The sequence below is a fragment of the Diabrotica undecimpunctata genome, chromosome 2 (genome assembly GCF_040954645.1).
Source record: "Diabrotica undecimpunctata isolate CICGRU chromosome 2, icDiaUnde3, whole genome shotgun sequence".
NCBI classification, from domain to species: domain Eukaryota; kingdom Metazoa; phylum Arthropoda; class Insecta; order Coleoptera; family Chrysomelidae; genus Diabrotica; species Diabrotica undecimpunctata.
In genome coordinates, this window is record NC_092804.1 from 12,279,563 (window position 1) to 12,297,091 (window position 17,529).

At 33.6% G+C, this 17,529-nt stretch overlaps 2 protein-coding genes across 3 annotated transcripts in view; one reads left to right on the forward strand and one right to left on the reverse strand.

The window, feature by feature from the left end:
- LOC140434196 (very long chain fatty acid elongase AAEL008004-like) overlaps positions 1-11,379 on the forward strand; it is a 30,981-nt gene extending 19,602 nt beyond the window's left edge. The window contains exons 3-5 of the mRNA XM_072522280.1: positions 855-1,101; positions 4,329-4,468; positions 8,427-11,379. Coding sequence (XP_072378381.1) covers positions 855-1,101; positions 4,329-4,468; positions 8,427-8,624 — 585 coding nt within the window. The 3' untranslated portion in view covers positions 8,625-11,379. The remainder of the gene's footprint in view (positions 1-854; positions 1,102-4,328; positions 4,469-8,426) is intronic.
- LOC140434195 (oxysterol-binding protein-related protein 9) overlaps positions 1-17,529 on the reverse strand; it is a 249,344-nt gene that overhangs the window by 196,288 nt on the left and 35,527 nt on the right. The gene's annotated exons all lie outside the window — the stretch shown is intronic.

A 17,529-nucleotide genomic window follows, 5' to 3' on the forward strand; every position in this document is an offset into this window, starting at 1 on the left:
AGAAGAAGCAAAAAGATTCGCACTAACAATAAACCAAACAAAAACACAATATATGGAAATAAGAAGACATAACAAATACAGCAAAGAAAAGGAGACTGTCTATAGCTTTAAAAAAAGTGTCCGAATTTGAATACTCAGGAGTAACCATAACGAACACGGGAAAAGAAGGAAAAAAGATAGACAAAAGATTAATGAAGGGGAGCAGAGCAGTATGGTTACTAAATTCAATACTGAAAGCAAAAAATGTGTCAAGAACAGCTAAACTGCGAGTCTACGATACAGTAATCAGATCCACAGTAACGTATGACAACGTGGATAATGAATCAGCAGGGAGAAAAAAAAGTACAGATCTAGGAAAGAAAGGTGCTCAGAAAAATCTTCCGAGTAATACAGACAGTATACGAAAGAAGACGAAAAAATAAAGACATAATGAGAATGTATGCAAAACCAATAATTACGGCAAAAATACGAGCCCAAAGAGCTAGATGTCTTGCCACATAACACGAATGTCAGAGAACCAAAATTTAAAATCATACTGAAGAAGGGAGAAATGGGAAAAAAAAGAGGAATACTAAAAAAAAGGCTGGAAGTAGTAAAGAAAGACTTTTCAGAAATCGGCGTGAGAGATTGGAGAGAAAAAGTAATGCTACCGGAAAAAATGGAGTGAAATAACCAATTTTGGAAGCCAGGGGCCTACAACGCCTATAGCGCTGTTGATATATCTTTGGGAATTTAAATTAATTATGGTATTAAATCACTGGCAATCTTTTCGTTTTCATTGTCTCCACTGCTACTTGTACGTCTTTATTTCCCATATTTTCGTTCTGATTAATATTGACTATATCAAATTTTAGATCCTCACTTCAGGCTGGATTCAAGGAGAATACAGTATTGGTTGCTCCCCGATCGACTACTCCAACAAACCAAATCCCGTCAAACTGCTGGGTGCATTCTACTGGATCTACGTGTTAAAAGGTATAGAACTGATCGAGACTATATTCTTTGCTCTAAGAAAGAAAAACAACCAGATAACAGGTCTCCACATCTACCATCACGGATCTACGTTCTTCTTGGCATGGCTTGGATGTAAATTTATTGGAGGTTAGTAATATAGTAGTAATATAGTAGAGGTTAGTAAGTTTTTGTCTAATGACAGTATAAATATCTGTCGCTGAAATTCATTTTTTGTTTACTTTTTCTCTGAGTATACATATACGCTGATTTAGCCAAATTGTCAACGATTTCATTGACTTTTATTCCGAAAGGCTCATGTAATTCTTACACTTAATCCTAACTGTATAGTTTCAAATAGGATTTTAAGAAGTGATGGATTCGACCGTTACTTGATGGAAATTCATTTTATATAACAATAAAACACGGAAAACTTTGTTTTCAAAACTTCCACAAAATGTATTATATCTTATCACTGCAGCTGTATTTTTTAATTCGTTAATTTCCATAGATTCTAATAAAGATAGCTAGTTTAAGGCCTTTATTTTGGAGGTGAAGAATTTGAAATTGGTCATTAAAAGAATGATTATGATCTACAATGTGTTTTTCTATTACTGAAAGCCCTTTCATGTTCTGCTATACGTTTCCTAAAATATCTACCAGTTTGGCCGATGTAAGTTTTTGGGCAAAAATTTAAGAATTTTCAGTTCAACGTGGTTTATGTGTTTGGCTGTCTGAATATTGTTAAATCTGTCGACAACGCTTTTACTGTCAGTAAATACAACATAGTTGCTAGTCGGCTTCAGTAGTACATACTAAAGAGCAAATATTACTGCCATCATTTCCGCTGTGTATATTGAGCATTCACTGCGTAAGCTATACTGGTAATGTATTTTTTTTCGTGTAACACTGCACAGCCCGTTCCATTTGCATCTTTCGACCCATCAGTAAAGATGTAATGATAATTTATCCATTTGTCTAATATTTGGCAGTAGATTTGAGTTTAAGTAACACGTTTTAACATTTCCGGAAAAAAGTGTTTTTGTCATTTCACCGTAGTAGGAAGGAATTGGCTTTTATATAGAATTTCATTATACTTTACCGAACTTAGATAGCTTTCTACCAAAGGTATAGATTTTTGAGTTCTCCAATACCTATTAGTCAGATCTAAAACTGATAGCTCATGAAGATCTTAAGGTACTTACAATTTTTGGACAAAATTCGACCACTTCCACCGAAGTTTCACCGCTTCATTTTCCATTATTTGGACTGGAGTGGATTTTATACAACCTAAGCATAATCTCAGGTATTTATTTTTTTAAACTTCAAGTTTATTTAGATATGTATTGGCCGCTGATCCAAATAGATGACAGCTATAGCCGAAAATCGGCCTGATCATGTTACAGTAAAACATCAAAGCAATATTTGGGTCTGCTCATCAATTTGTTTTACAGAAAGCTCTTAAAATGTTTGAGTTTTCTCATTTTTTAACAATTTGATGAATATAATCTTACATTAACAATTTCCTGTCTAGATAGGTACCAAGATACTTAACACAGCTTTTAATAGGGAAATTTTTCCACATTAAGATTGCCTTAATGGTAATCTGTTATCAATGTATTCTCCTAATCTTAGATTTATGTAAAAATGTGAGTTTGATTAACTATGTTGTGAACGTAGTGATCTTGCAGAGGAATATCATACTAATAGAAAAATATAGAATAAGAATACTACCAAAATGTACTACGTAAGAAATACTAGGCCGTATGATTTAACAGATCTTTAACAATATAAAAGAACCCGACTATTACAAAAGATTGATTGAAAAACGTATACGTTTCTCTAGTATTATAATTTATTTTTATTATATAATACCTATATATCTCTCAAACAATGCCTCTACAATCTGCGGCTCGCAAATCAATACTTCTCCGCTCACATTTTATGTAACACTTTATGAGCTTAGTTTCGTTAGCTACGATAATGGATCGTTATCATGGTTTTCCTACTCAGAATTGTATTACTTCTCCAATCAACTTGCGGAAAAGCCTTTCATCCACAAATAATTGGTAAAAATCGAAGCTAGTAGAAATAGTACAAGAACAAAATCAAATGTTATATAAGTCGGAATTCAAATTTATTTACATGAAGAGCAATACTAGAAATATTTACGACAATACGAGACAAGAGGAAAAGTAGTTAGTGGTTAGATAAAACAGCGGATTTAATTATCCTATAAATATCTTTTAATAATGTATCAAATTTAATTTAAAATTTTGCTCAGGAATTATTAATCCTTGATTATACTGAGTAAAATTAAAAACTATATCTTAAAGCTCTTTAAGATTTATGCCTTTAAGCTTTAGGCCTAAGTTTTAAGATATATTAAAAAAAGTTATCAAAATTTTTATTAAAAAAACTGAAAGGTTTACTGAAAAGATGGTGAAAAAACACAACCTTCTATGACCAATATGAGGCAAGAGGACATTTTTTTTTCATAAAAGCATATTTTCATTGTTTATTAACATTAATAGCTAAAAATTTAACAGATTATAAACGAAGATCCAGATTTTAAGATCCATTTTTTAGATAGGATATACCCAGGAGTAAAAAAGTATAACCCATTAAAGTGATGGTACTCTTAAAATACCGCCTGTCTGAGCTCCGTTTTGTTAGAAATGAAACTTCAAATTGAAGCGCGCTGAAAAAATTGCAATATCTCAGTTTCTGTGGCACGCAAAAGATTGATTTTACTTTAATTGTGATATCTCGATAAAATAATAAGAACTGTGCTATTTTCACATCCCTAAAAAATCAATTAGTTAAATTTTTCAATAAAAAAGTTGAATTTTACTATTATTTCGTAAGAAATATTTAAATTTTATTGATTAATGTAGATTATTTACATAAAAATATAATAATATATTACTAATTCTTCTTGTAAACTACAAACAGATTCGTTTTAAAACCATTTATTCAGAGACTGTAAAACTTAAAAAGTAAGTCGTTTCATATGTTAATTTAAATAAACATATTTGTGGTATTAATTTATAATTAATATTATATATTAATATAAATAATATACATTAATTATTAAAATTTAAATATTTCCTACGATATAATAATAAAATTTAATAGCTTTTTTATGGAAAAAATAAATCAGTTCAATTTTCCGAGATTTTCCCATTTTTCAGGAAGTTAAAAATAGACCAGTTTATATTATTTTCTCGAGCTACACCAGTTTTATAAAAATGCCACCTTAACGTGACATTATTTTACGAGTAAGATCACTTTAACGGAAATTCCAACTTTTTTACGTCAATTAAAAATAAATTGTTACACTCTCAGATAAACACATAGATCTATATTGTTTACAGGTGGTATGGCTTCCCTTCCTCCCTTCCTTAACTCATTCATACATGTACTGATGTACACATATTACTACTTGTCTTCTTTGGGACCTGAATGGCAAAAGAAACTGCAACCGTGGAAACCAAGGCTTACTATGTTGCAAATGGTGAGTAAAAAATAAATTACATTGTTTTGTTTGTTGTTTATTGAGTAATCAATTGTGTAACTGTAATAAAATTGGCAAAATAGACTAGCGGCAAACTCCAGAAAAGATGCATGAAGAATCCAAATAGCCCTCCCAATAAAAAATTACTAATCCAAATTAAGTATAATCGATTCTTTATATCATTTAAAACAAAAAATCTAAATATTTTTTTTGTACAAATGGCAAATAATTTGTTATTAACAATTTATTGCAAATAGGTATTGCAAACTCTTTTTCTGGAAAAATTTGAAATTTACTTAAAAATAAAATGTAAAAAAAATTATCACTCTACCACCCTGTCGGAAAAAATACTAGGTGATACAACGACATCTTCTATCGGGCTTTTCAACGCTTCTCATTTGTTTCAGGCACTTATTATATGTCATACAATTTTAATATGTCTACGTCATAAGTCCTTGGTATGTATAGTTATTGGTATATACTATATACCAATAACGTATGACGTAGATATATTAAAATTGTATGACATATGACAAGTGTCATTTTTTTTTCCGTAAAGCAATAACCCATTTGGCACCCAAACATTTGCAGATCCACAGTGCACAATAATCATTCGAGAACCTTTATTCGAAGATACGCCTTTCAACTGGCACCTAAGTGAACCATCAGTCCAACCCTTGCTAGCGGTATCATGCGTGTCATACCATGTCTCGTCTAAATAATATATAGTCCGCTGTTGCTCTCGATATTTTTGAAATATTTTAAATAATCTAAACGCCAGTGTACTATCCTCTTACTTTCTATAGTAGGCACCCGGTTATCAACGATTTTGTATTTGAACCCAAGTTTTTTCAGCCGTCTACGTAAAGTGGTTTTAGGGCAGCTTCTTCCCATCGCAACAAGCTTGGTGTATATAATATCAATTGTTGATATTACATTTTTTTGTATTCCTCGTAAACCAAGTTCCTTAAACATTTAGCAGTCGAGATAGTAATTTGTTTAGGTTTTCCAGCATCCCATCTTGTTTTTCTCTTTTTAACACCACTTTTCACGATGTTGCGCGTGGTAGAATACAGAATTCCTGTTAGAAAGGCCGCTTTTCTTATAATACTACCTTTACAACTATTAAATTAAATAGGATCATTTAGAAGATTTTTGTAAACGTTCATACAAATCCTCTTAGAATGTCTCAAAACAAACCTTTTCTTTGTAAGTCTTAGACACTTTTCTACAGTTACAGTCTCAGTGTCATTGTTTTTTGTATCACTTACTTTTAAAAGATTATTGACTACTACAATTTCTCTACTGCTACTTGGGTTCTCTTGCTCCCATGCACGAAAAACAGTAGGTGATTTTTCCTACGGTTTAAACATTTTCTTTATACACAAATAGACAGTTTCAAAAAAACAAATAACAAAAAAATACTACAATTATTATAACTACCCACAACAAAATTTCACCATAACTCAAAATTAAAGCAATGCACAATGCACCTCTATCTATAAACAAGCTAGTTGCAAAGATACAATTAAACTAAAAATTTGCCCAGTCCCTTAGATAAGGCACATGCCGGTATTTTTACAACCGACATGAGTACATTTAAAATTATGCAAAAAAGCAAGTTCATTAGCGGAACGTAATTCAAAATTATTCTATACATTACATTTAAAGCATTATTTGGTTAAAACATCTCATTTTTGGTGGTAAAAATATATATTAAATACATACAGTGTGTAAAAGCCAAATGGAATAAATTCATTATTTAGGTTACTGTACATATTTATAAAAAATTCCGAAACACGTCAAATTTAAATTATAACTTGACATTCTTTAACGTGAAAATGCAACCCCTACCTTCAACCCCCTTAGAATGACAGGTAAAACCCCCAATTTTTAAAATAGGAAGTATAGGCTTGTGATATATCGTTTGAAAGGTCTTTTCATTTTCCATTCAAAAATGTTGTCGCTTTCAAGTTTATTAAGATTAATTAAGATAAAATAAATTAAAATCATGTGGTTAGCGAAATTCGCTACAATACAATCAAAAACTAAAATGTAATGCAAAATGTAATAAAATGTAGAACATGAAAAAGAACTATGAATGTTAATGAAGTAGATGTTCACCGCGAACGTCTTGGCAACATCCTAATCTCAAATAAAACGGTCTTCTAACATTATTTAACATAACAGGCGTGATCGACCTAATCGCAAGCGTTATTCGTTCTTTTAAGTCATTTAAATCAGAAGGTTTAGTTTTGTACACATGGCTCTTCACATATCCCCATAAACAGAAATCTAATAATGTAAGATAAGGTGATCGCGCTGGCCATTCAATCGATCCTCGCCTCCCTATCCACCGATTGAGAAATATTGTATCGAGGTACTGCCGGACATTAAGTTGGTAATGTGGTGGTGCTCCATCCTGCTGAAACCATATCGAATTCGCTGGAACTTGAGGGTTTCCTGGATCAGGATATAAATTTGCCAACGTTGGAATGACATCATTTTGAAGTAGTGCCAAATAATTGTTGCCGTTCAAGTTGCCCTCAATGAAAAAGGGACCAATGATATTGTTTCCTACTATCCCTGCCCAAGCATTAACCTTTTGAGGGTATTGAGTGTGTTCTTCTCTCATCCAGTGAGGATTTTCCGTGGCCCAGTAGCGGCAATTTTGCCGATTAGCATGACCGTTAAGTGAAAAAGTACACCCATCCGAAAACATAACGTCTTCTAATTGGATAATATTGTTATCCAACATGTCCATCATTTGCTCACAAAAAAAAGTTCTCCTATCAAAATTGTCTTTCATGAGCTCCTGAGTAGGTATCATCTTATAGGGATGCAATTTATTTTCTTTTAATATGTTTACTATCGATGTATGGCTAGCATTGAATGTAGTGGATGCCTGTCTACTCGATGCATGTGGATTTTCCTGAAACTCAAGCACACATCTAATTTGAGTTCATCACTCAGTGCATTGGCAGCTGCTTTTTTTATCTGCCTTACATGACCAAACTCGCGAAACTGCTTCTCTATTTTACTTATTGTTCCTTGGGATATAGGCGGTAAATTATAAAATTTCTCATGAAATAGGCGGTGTTCGGGTGTTATCTCCGTAACCAATCATTTGTAAAACTGTTATTTTATGCATTTCCGTTAATCTAACCATTTTTCAGAATTGGATTGAACGAACTTTTTACTTAAATCAAAATACTGACAACTTAAATAAAACAATTTACCAATGCGTGTTAAAATAACGTTGCCACGGAAATTCTTTAAAGTTTTTTAATGGTTACCATCTAAAAACCACATTGCTATCCTTTTTGTTCACTTTCTCATTATCAAGACCTAAATGGGAAATAAGTTTTAAGTATATTTTAGCGAATTTCGGTAACCACATTTATTTTATCTTAATTTATCTTAATAAACTTGAAAGCGACAACATTTTTGAATGGAGAATGAAAAGACCTTTCAAACGATATATCACAAGCCTATACTTCCTATTTTAAAAATTGGGGGTTGTACCTGTCATTCTAAGGGGGTTGAAGGTAGGGGTTGCATTTTCACGTTAAAGAATGTCAAGTTATAATTTAAATTTGACGTGTTTCGGGATTTTTTATAAATATGTACAATAACCTAAATAATGAATTTATTCCATTTGGCTTTTACACACTGTATACTAATTTGTCTGGACTAAAGGTGGTAAAAGATGGTCTGGAAGTTATATTTTTGTTTGAATTTGCCGACGGACGATAGATAGATGGTATCAACTTTAACTATTTATGTATTTTTGATGGAAACTAAACACAATTGAAAAATTAGAACATCGAAAGGTCGAGGTCTACGCGCCTAAAATCATGTATAATTCGAAACTAGTTACACAATATACCATTATATACAAATTCGTTTTATCAATATTTAGAAACGATAAACATACATTAACCGATTTCTGTTACAGATACAATTCACACTCCTCATAATTCACTCTCTGACAGCGCTTCCATCGGACTGCAAAGTACCCAGACAATTCCTGTTGATCTACATCCCGAACGTGATTGTGATTTTTAAAATGTTTTATGATTTCTACACAGCTAGTTACAAACCATCCAAGAAACAAATCAACGGCTTCCATTCAAAAGCGAAGAAAACTACGTAATGACTAGCAAATATCTTGGTATTAATTAATATTAGTTAAAAATAAAGGGTGTCCCAAATGCACGTAAAAAAAAATTGTAAATAATTATTTTTTATTAATTCTATTTTTATCAATTGTAAATTTGGAATGAATCCATCAAGTACGAGAGGTTGCTATTTATATTTCTGGCCTAACAATGAAAAAACTTGCTTTTCAAAATATTCTCCATGAAAATCAACACACTTTTGCATGTGTTTGAAGCAATTTTAAAAACACTTTTTTCACTCAGATTGAGGAAACTCCAAAACATGGATTTTGAACGCTTCAATCGCTTCTTCGGACGTCGAAAATCGTTGACCCCGCAATTTATTTTTGATGTGCGGTAATAAAAAGAAGTCATTGGGTGCTAAATCAGGACTGTACGGCGGATGAACCGTTAATTCGATGTTTTGGCAGGACAAAAACCTTGTTGTGAGTGCTGATGTGTGCGAGTTTACATTGTTGTGGTGAAAAATGATTCGCCTGTTCTAACTCATTTTCTGAATTTCACTGAAAACTTCTGGAAAGCAAATGATTGTATACCATTCAGAATTGACCGTCTTACGTTCTTGTAGCTACATAATCATTTATACCAAAGAAACAAGCGACCATTGTCACGTGCTTCTTCCACGAACAACTTTTGTTGGATTTGGTTCATCTTGGAACACCCAAACAGCCGATTGCTGTTTTGTTTCGTGCTCATATGCATAGATCCATATTTCGTCACCTTTGTACATGTTATACACAGCAGTTGATGCACCGCGATCCCATTTATTCAACATTTCCTTGCACCAATTGATACAAGACTCTTTTTGACCTTTTATCAGATTATGTGAGATCCAACGTGAACAAATCTTTTTTACAGCCAAATGATCATGCAAAATCTTATTGATGCTTGTCATACCAATGCTCAAGGATGCCTCAATCTCACGGTATGTCACATGATGATTTTACTCTATCAGTTCACGCACAGCATCGATGGTTTCTGGTATAACAGCCGATTTTAGGCGACCTTCACAGAATTCGTCCTGGAGAGAGCGCCACCATGATTGAATCCATTGTATCAATTTTTAACGGTGATAAAAGATGGTGCTTGATCGCTGTATAACGATTTAAGTTTATCGATGCACTCTTGTCTTGATAATCCAAAGTTATGATAAATGATCGCACGAAAATGTTCACGGTTCAATTCCATTTTTTGCCCGAGACAAATTTTACAAGCCTCTGTAAAGAATTGCTCATACGTCAAAACGTTCGGAGTGCGCATATACTTAAAAATGTCAAACTTACAAGTGCCAGTGTCAAATGTCTTCTTCTTTACGTGCTATCTCCGCGACGGAGGTTGGCAATCATCATGGCTATTCTGATCTTAGATGCTGAAGCTCTGAAGAGTTTAGATTGATGTGCATCCATACTATTCCCTTCAAGTTACGCAACCATGAGATTCTTCTCCTTCCTACACTTCTCTTGCCCTGGATTTTCCCTTGTATAATCAATTGAAGCATATTGTATCTTTCATTACGCATAACATGCCCCAGGTATTGCAGCTTTCGTGTCTTGATGATTTCCCCATTCTTTCCAAAAATACTGAATTGTAAACTATGGCACCGAATAGTGGAATCTTAACAATATCCTTATCAACTATAGTCCATTCTTTCACGGTTTTTACTCAGAATTTCAAATAACCACTTGGATTGCCATGAAATTTAAAATAAGCATAGGAAACATGTCAAAGAAGTTATATGGTGCCAATTTGTGCCTTCCGAAAAAAGGGTAGTTTCCACCCCTTAAAAATAAAACCAGATATTTTAATTATATAATTGTTAAAGTGGAAGATAAGCTTACTTGCAAAATTTCTTCAAAATTGGTGGTTCTTTAAAAATTCTCAGGATTTACAATATTTTACCGTGAAAGAATGGACTACTAGGGGCTGTTTGCAATGCTTAAGGATGGTCAAAATGTTTGTAATAACTATCTTCACAATAATTAATGACGTTAAATTTTATTGAACGAAAAAGTATTAGTGTAGCCGCAATAAATACTTAAAGATTAGCTGATAAGTTGCCTTCATTTTCCATTGGTAAGAATTTACAACAACAATAGACCTTGCTATAATCAGACGTGCATTTTGAAACACCCCTTATTTAAATAAATAAATACACTGATATTTGTCTAAAATTCATTTACACTTATTTTACAATTATACAATGTGTAAGATTCAACAACTGTAAATTAATTACTATCATACTCTCAACTATATACGTGATAAAATCAAAACTTTGTACAGTTCCTCTACATCAGGCACACTATTTGCTACACGCTTTAAGTGAGTTTCAGGCAGGTTGACACTTTCAACTTAAGACCAGTTATTATAAGTACTTGGAAAACTTTGGGAACGAATTGCTCATTTCAATACCAGTTTATATAGGCTCCACGGTCCATGCTGACCACTGTGTGGATGTTAGTCGATAAAAATGGACAGATTAGCACTAGCAAATTGTGGCTAATGGTCTCCGTGATGACCGATCTGTGGATATTAGTAGATAAACATGGGTAGCTCAGTACTAGCAAATTGTGGCGATCAGTAGAATGAGCCAGGGTGGAGAGGAACTATTACTTTGACAAGTTATACATATTAGAATAAAACTTTATTTTTAAGTTTTGTATTAATACAAGAGTAAAAGTTAATAAACGTAGTTTTTTCGTGAAATGTACATATTAAAATATATTAAAACAATTACGCTGATTTCTTACATATAATCCCTAAGCGGAATGTAGCTTTCTTCAAAATAGATCAACGACTGATCAACCTAGTTGATCTTGAATACAAAGTTCAAGAAGCATTCATAAACAAACAACACGGTCTAGTTATTTTTTGCGATATAACAAAAGCCTACGATTGCACAAGAATCTACCAAAAGAATCCTTCAAAGCACATTAAATAATCTCCAGAAATGGCCTCTGGACTCAGCTCCACTAATGAAAAAACAATTTCGGATAATTCAATTTTAACGTTAATTGGTAAAAACCTGACCTTTGCAAAAGTAATAAAATTCCTCGGTCTTACATTTGACTAAACGCTGGCATTGGTTTGGACAAGTCACATTAAAATTCTAAAAGGTACTTGTGAGCAAAGCAATTTTGAAGACACTATCGAACACCTCCTGGGGCAGCGATACGGCAACTCTTCTACGAAGCTTCTCATCGTTAATTTGATCAAAAATTGACTACGACTCAATGTGATATAAGCTAAGAAATCTGTTCTTAAAGAACTCAACATACGGTACTCCGAGTCGCTTTAGGTGCCTTTCGAAGAAACCCCATATTAAGTATATGTAGTGTCAGGGTAAACCCCCTTAGAAAATTAGAAAAAAAAATTTAAGTTTGTCGTTTGTTTGTAAAGTTCTATACACTCCAGATAGCCCAGTCTACCATAACGTTAATAACAATCGTTTTAGTCAATATTTCTCATCTCACCTTCAATGCGATCCGCCTTTCTATGAACGAGTTACAAATTGTAACTATCTAATACAAAAGTTTGAAAAATTGTACCTATCGAATACAAAAGTGTGATGGACAAGGAGATATGAAATTGTCTATCAAACAAATTACACAAGTCATTTTATGGTGAACTTACATCTAAATATATATAAAAAAGGGTTCCTCAATAACTTGATCTCTATCGCATCCAGATGGAAAAGTCTTTAGCTACTGTTGCTGACGAAAAGGTAGGCTCACTGATATAATAAAAGATAATTTGTTACCTCAGATTGTGAATAAACTCCATTCGCTTAGCTCGGACAAATTTTGACAGATTCATTGTCGGAAACCTACAACACAACAATTCCTACTTCTCAGTATTAATAGCTCAAGTATCCTGCTATTACAGACTTCTTTCTTTAAAAAAAGAAGAATTATTCTAAATAGTCGAAGTGTATACTAAACCCATCAAATTTTGGGTAGTATATATTTAAAAAATATATATTTAGTTGTTATAATTTAACATAACTATTTATTATATGGTGTAGATAAATAAATATTGATTGTCGGTAATTCGCAAACTTCTATTTTATTTACTATTTAGTTTGTTTACTATTAATATTGGCTATAAGTACGGGTGCTTGGTTGTATAGTAATTTCCAGCCACTTTTAGTCTGTCAAAAAGTAACTAACTTCGCAAAAAAATAATTACTAAATTCACTAGACAGTTCGGACTGGGATTAGCGAACCGAGTTTACCAACAATCTTCAACGAACTGGTATCCATTAAAACAACGTACTATTAAGGATAGCTTGGCAAGCACAGCCGCAACGAAAATGAGTTGGTGACAACAACGTTGAATGAATAGATCGCTATTCTCACTATTGAGCCACTATCAACACCCTCGAAACGTACTACAACGGCAATAGTCAATATTTTTGTGGATAAACCACATATGGCTAGAATATCTTGAATTCCATGCACCGGAAAACAAACAAACTATCACAACTTGTGTATTTTTCTGCAAAATGACAAATCCTCACATATATTTTTTTCTTGTATATACCGTACATAATATATCAATTGAGCATCATCATTCCTATCAGTCGCGTCGTCCAGTTGAATGGCAAATAAACCTGAAACTTTCCCCACAATTTGCCCATTTAATATCTTCTGCCATATGCCGTCGTGAATATGGCAACTAACCGTATTGTTTAAAAGAGTACATTTTTTATCACTTTAGGTGCCGATTCTCCAATCATCACTGTTACCATATCAACCGCTGCAGGTAAGACCAGTTCCCCAGCGATCTTAAGTAGTTTTTTACATTTGGCAACACGGTAAGCTACCATGTAAGAGACGAGCAATGCGTTGATAGGAATTGATGCTCTTGAATCCAAAGCCGTGGTCTAATGTTTTAGCTCTCGCAATTTTCTATAAAAAAGTCTTTGGCTTGCCTTGTAAATGACTGTGAGTTGATTCCAAATGCCGTTTTAGTTTATTAGGAAGCATACTTTCAGCCACCAACACTTTGTGACAAACAACACATTGTGGAAGTTCTACATTCCCTTTAGTAACACAGGTAAATTCAAAATCCAAATATTGGTCACATTTCCTATATTTCTTCTTTTTACTTAAATTAACATTACTGCTCTCGCCTGATTCTTTACTTCGTTTTCTATTCTTCTGTATATAAATATCCATTGTTGATAGCAAAAAGCTCCGCGTGCATAATAAAACAAAACAAAAGCTTGACTAAATGACATAACACGCGCGACAGTTGGGAACACGGGGAGGGGGGCCGACCGGCGCTCGACCAGTGTTGCCAATGTCCGGATAATTATCCGATTTTCGGATAATTTCGTGGGCCATCGGATAATTTTCGGATTGAACACTTTTTTGAATAATTTCGGATAATTCAAGGGTCTATCGACTTGATGTTATATTTTTTATTTGATTAATTTATTAATACATATACTTTATACGCATTTAAAATCAAATAAATATATTTTCTGTATTAAAAGACCGTGCTGACACGTGACGCCCCTGGGACAGCGCAGCAACACCCCAGGGCGTCGCGACGCACAGTTTGGGAAGCCCTGGTATAGACCTTTAACAGATTTAAGGCGTTAATGCTTTTAACATGTAACAGGACCCAAAATTGACTTTCTCGGCAAAATTCATCTTGTTCGTATGATTTTTAGAAGTTCAGTGGAATTTTCGTCTCTGATGACTGGAATAAATAGTTTTGTGTAAAGACCGTTGTAATCTTCTGCCATAAAAACTGTGCTATCATCCAAACCAAGAATATTATATTATGAAACTTTAATTACAGCAGTTCTCGATCTTTTTCTCGATCCACTTTATGTTATATATATTTTTTATTTCTTGTAGTTACACATTGCATTCATGAGTTAAGATTCTTGTTTAACATATTCACATGCTTAAAAAGCGTGAAACGTTTCGTAATATTTGGAAAGAACACTTTTATAGTAAGGTCGAGATTTTATGAGTTTGTTACATAAAACGCCCTCAGATACTCCAATAGTTCGCTACCCCATCCGTATCTAGTTGAGCCGGTGCCAAAAGGTTTGAATAAAAATAAAAACGTGTATTGTGATCAATAATCCTGCGACTAGCACATTTTAGGCAGAGTTACATAATATAAAAATTTGACTTTTTATTTTTTTTTTATTTACATTTTGTCGTCCGAATCACTGGGCTTATAGACGACAAAGGAAAGACACATACAAAGATTACAATATGAACTACATATTATATTTTAATTTAAATGTCTTTATTTTTTTTATTATAAACTAGTCGCAAAAGCCCAATACAGTCTAGAAGCCAAAGAAGTCCAACCAAAACCTTAAGACATACTGACACTATTTTATATATATTCGGTTTTTTATAACGTCTTACGACGTTGTCCGACTCCCAAACGCCACTGTATTCTGTCTTGAGTTTGGTCTTCGTCCAAATTTCGAGCGCTAATCGCTTTCCTAACTCCCAGGTTCCAGCTCTGTGGTGGTCTTCCTCGTTTCCTCTTCTCTGGGGGTTGCCACATCATCGTTTTTTTAGGCAATCTTTCGTCCCCCATTCGGCTCACATGCCCATACCATATGAGCTGTTTTCTCTCAATATCCTCAACTATAGTGCCCTCTATACCCATTTGTTGTTTTATCACTTCATTCCGTATTCTGTCGGCCCTTGATATTCTCATCGATCTTCTGATGGCATCCATTTCCGTGGCTTCGACCTTTTTCTTATATTTTTCGGTTATTCTCCATGTCTCAGCTCCATAAAGTAGGCTAGTTTTAACCATTGTCTCATAGATGTTCCATTTTCTTTTCTTTGATATTTCTTTGCAATGGATTTATTTTTTGCATGGATTTATTTTTTGATTGTCATCGATATCGAGTTGTTCTGCTTCAGCTTTAATTGAGAGGTATTTTGTCTTTTCTAAATTGATATTTAATCCCCATTTCTGGTATTCTTCAATTAGTTTTCTAAGCATGTATTCCATGTCATCTTTGTCATTTGAGATCACCACCTGATCATCTGCAAACTGTAAAGTATATATGTAATCCTGATCGTTCAATTGTATACCCATTCCTTTGACTTTCCTTTTCCATTGTTTCAGAGCTGCAGAGATATAAATCTTAAATAGAGTCGGAGAGATACAACATCCTTGTCTGAGACCCTTAGTATTCGACCGTATAGTCGACTCATTGAGCTTGTGACCGATATCCCTCTATAGTTTTTACAATTTCTCCTGTCACCTTTTTTATATATTGGGGTCATATATGCTGTTTTCCATTCATCTGGTGTTGGATGTCTCAAGTTGTTTTACTTCTTTAATGATCTCTTCAGTTTTACCCCTTATTCCTTGTACATTCCATGTACCTATCATCATGGTCCTTTTTCGTAGCCTTTGTTTAGATCCGTCTATATTTCCGAGGCTTGGTTTGGGATTTTTAGCAGTAGTTTTTTTTCTAGATATTAAGGAGCTAGCTCAATGATCCAACCCCCAACCTGGAGGGCCAGGAAATTTGTCTTAAGGTTTTCATCCTTTAGATTGACTGTCTTTCTGGACTTCAGAGATCAATCTTCCCCTCGATTTTATACAAGCCCTAAAACCATTGGGCTGCCACCTCCGCCTTCCAGACCGTTGTGAAGATCTTCTTCTCCGACCTGGATGCCGTTGTGGGCTTCATCCGTGACCCTGGACAAGGAACCCTGAGCAGGTACTAGTTTCCCGGGTCAGGAAACACCTGGAATCTGCGGAAGGCAGGGATTGATTCACTTTCCCTGATAGGACTATCCAAAAGGAGTTCCTACCCGCTACCACTATTCTAGTGCCAAGAATATACAGAAAATTGTCAATGGGCGATTTTCTACATTTTTTTTAATAATATTTATATTGATAAATATTGTCAGACAATGTACAGGAAATTGGCAATGTACAGGAAACAGTGGCAGTGGCGGCTCGTGACTTGAGAGACAAGGTCGGCAAGGTATTTTTTGTCTCCTCAGATAGGTATACCGTCTAATAAAGACTTCAATCATCATAGGAGATTTTTTCTTTGTTTTTTGCTATAAATTTATAACCTAAACATGTTTATAAATACTAGTCTACGTTGTTTGGAAGTAGCAAATGGGTTATAACGTCATCGTAAAATTTATTAGTTTTGGAGAGATTTTAGGTTTTTTTTTTCTATTGACATTTGAGACAAGCTTGGCATTCTCTCTTGTTTCATGGTGTTTCGACAATGCGTTTTGATTCTTTTGAGACAAGAGAAATCTCGTTCATTTAAGGCAGACGTTGGTGGTAATGAGAGAATTAATGACAATAATTTATTAATTTCGGTAACAGTTTGTTGTAATGAATTGCAGTATATAAAATTATACATATCTTGTAACTTATCCCACCTTCCGAAAATATTTGGATCAGCATATAAAACTTTTAATTCATGTTGTAATTTTATTTTATTAAAGAATGATGGATAATTTTTAATTAACCTAATAAATATCTTGGAAATTCTTCAGCGTAACTAACCAAATAAATGTGGGTATGTGGCACTATGAACAAGTGCCAATATAACGAGAAATGGAAATTATGAAGGTATTGGAATGGATCACTGTAATAAAAAGGAATGAATATAAAAAAAATATTAATATAAAATGAAACAAAATTGAAGGTTGGCTAGAAGACTTTTGGTCGAATATTCCACGTGAAAACACACCGGAGAGTCCCAAATGATGTGAAGCAGGAAGATACAGTTTTTTATCAAAAAGTTTAGTTCAGTTGGAAGTTATTTATGGGTTTTTGTGTTTGGAATTTATATTGCTTTTTGTTGTAAATTTTGGATTCCATCTTAATTGGGCTCTCCGGTATCCCTTAAAT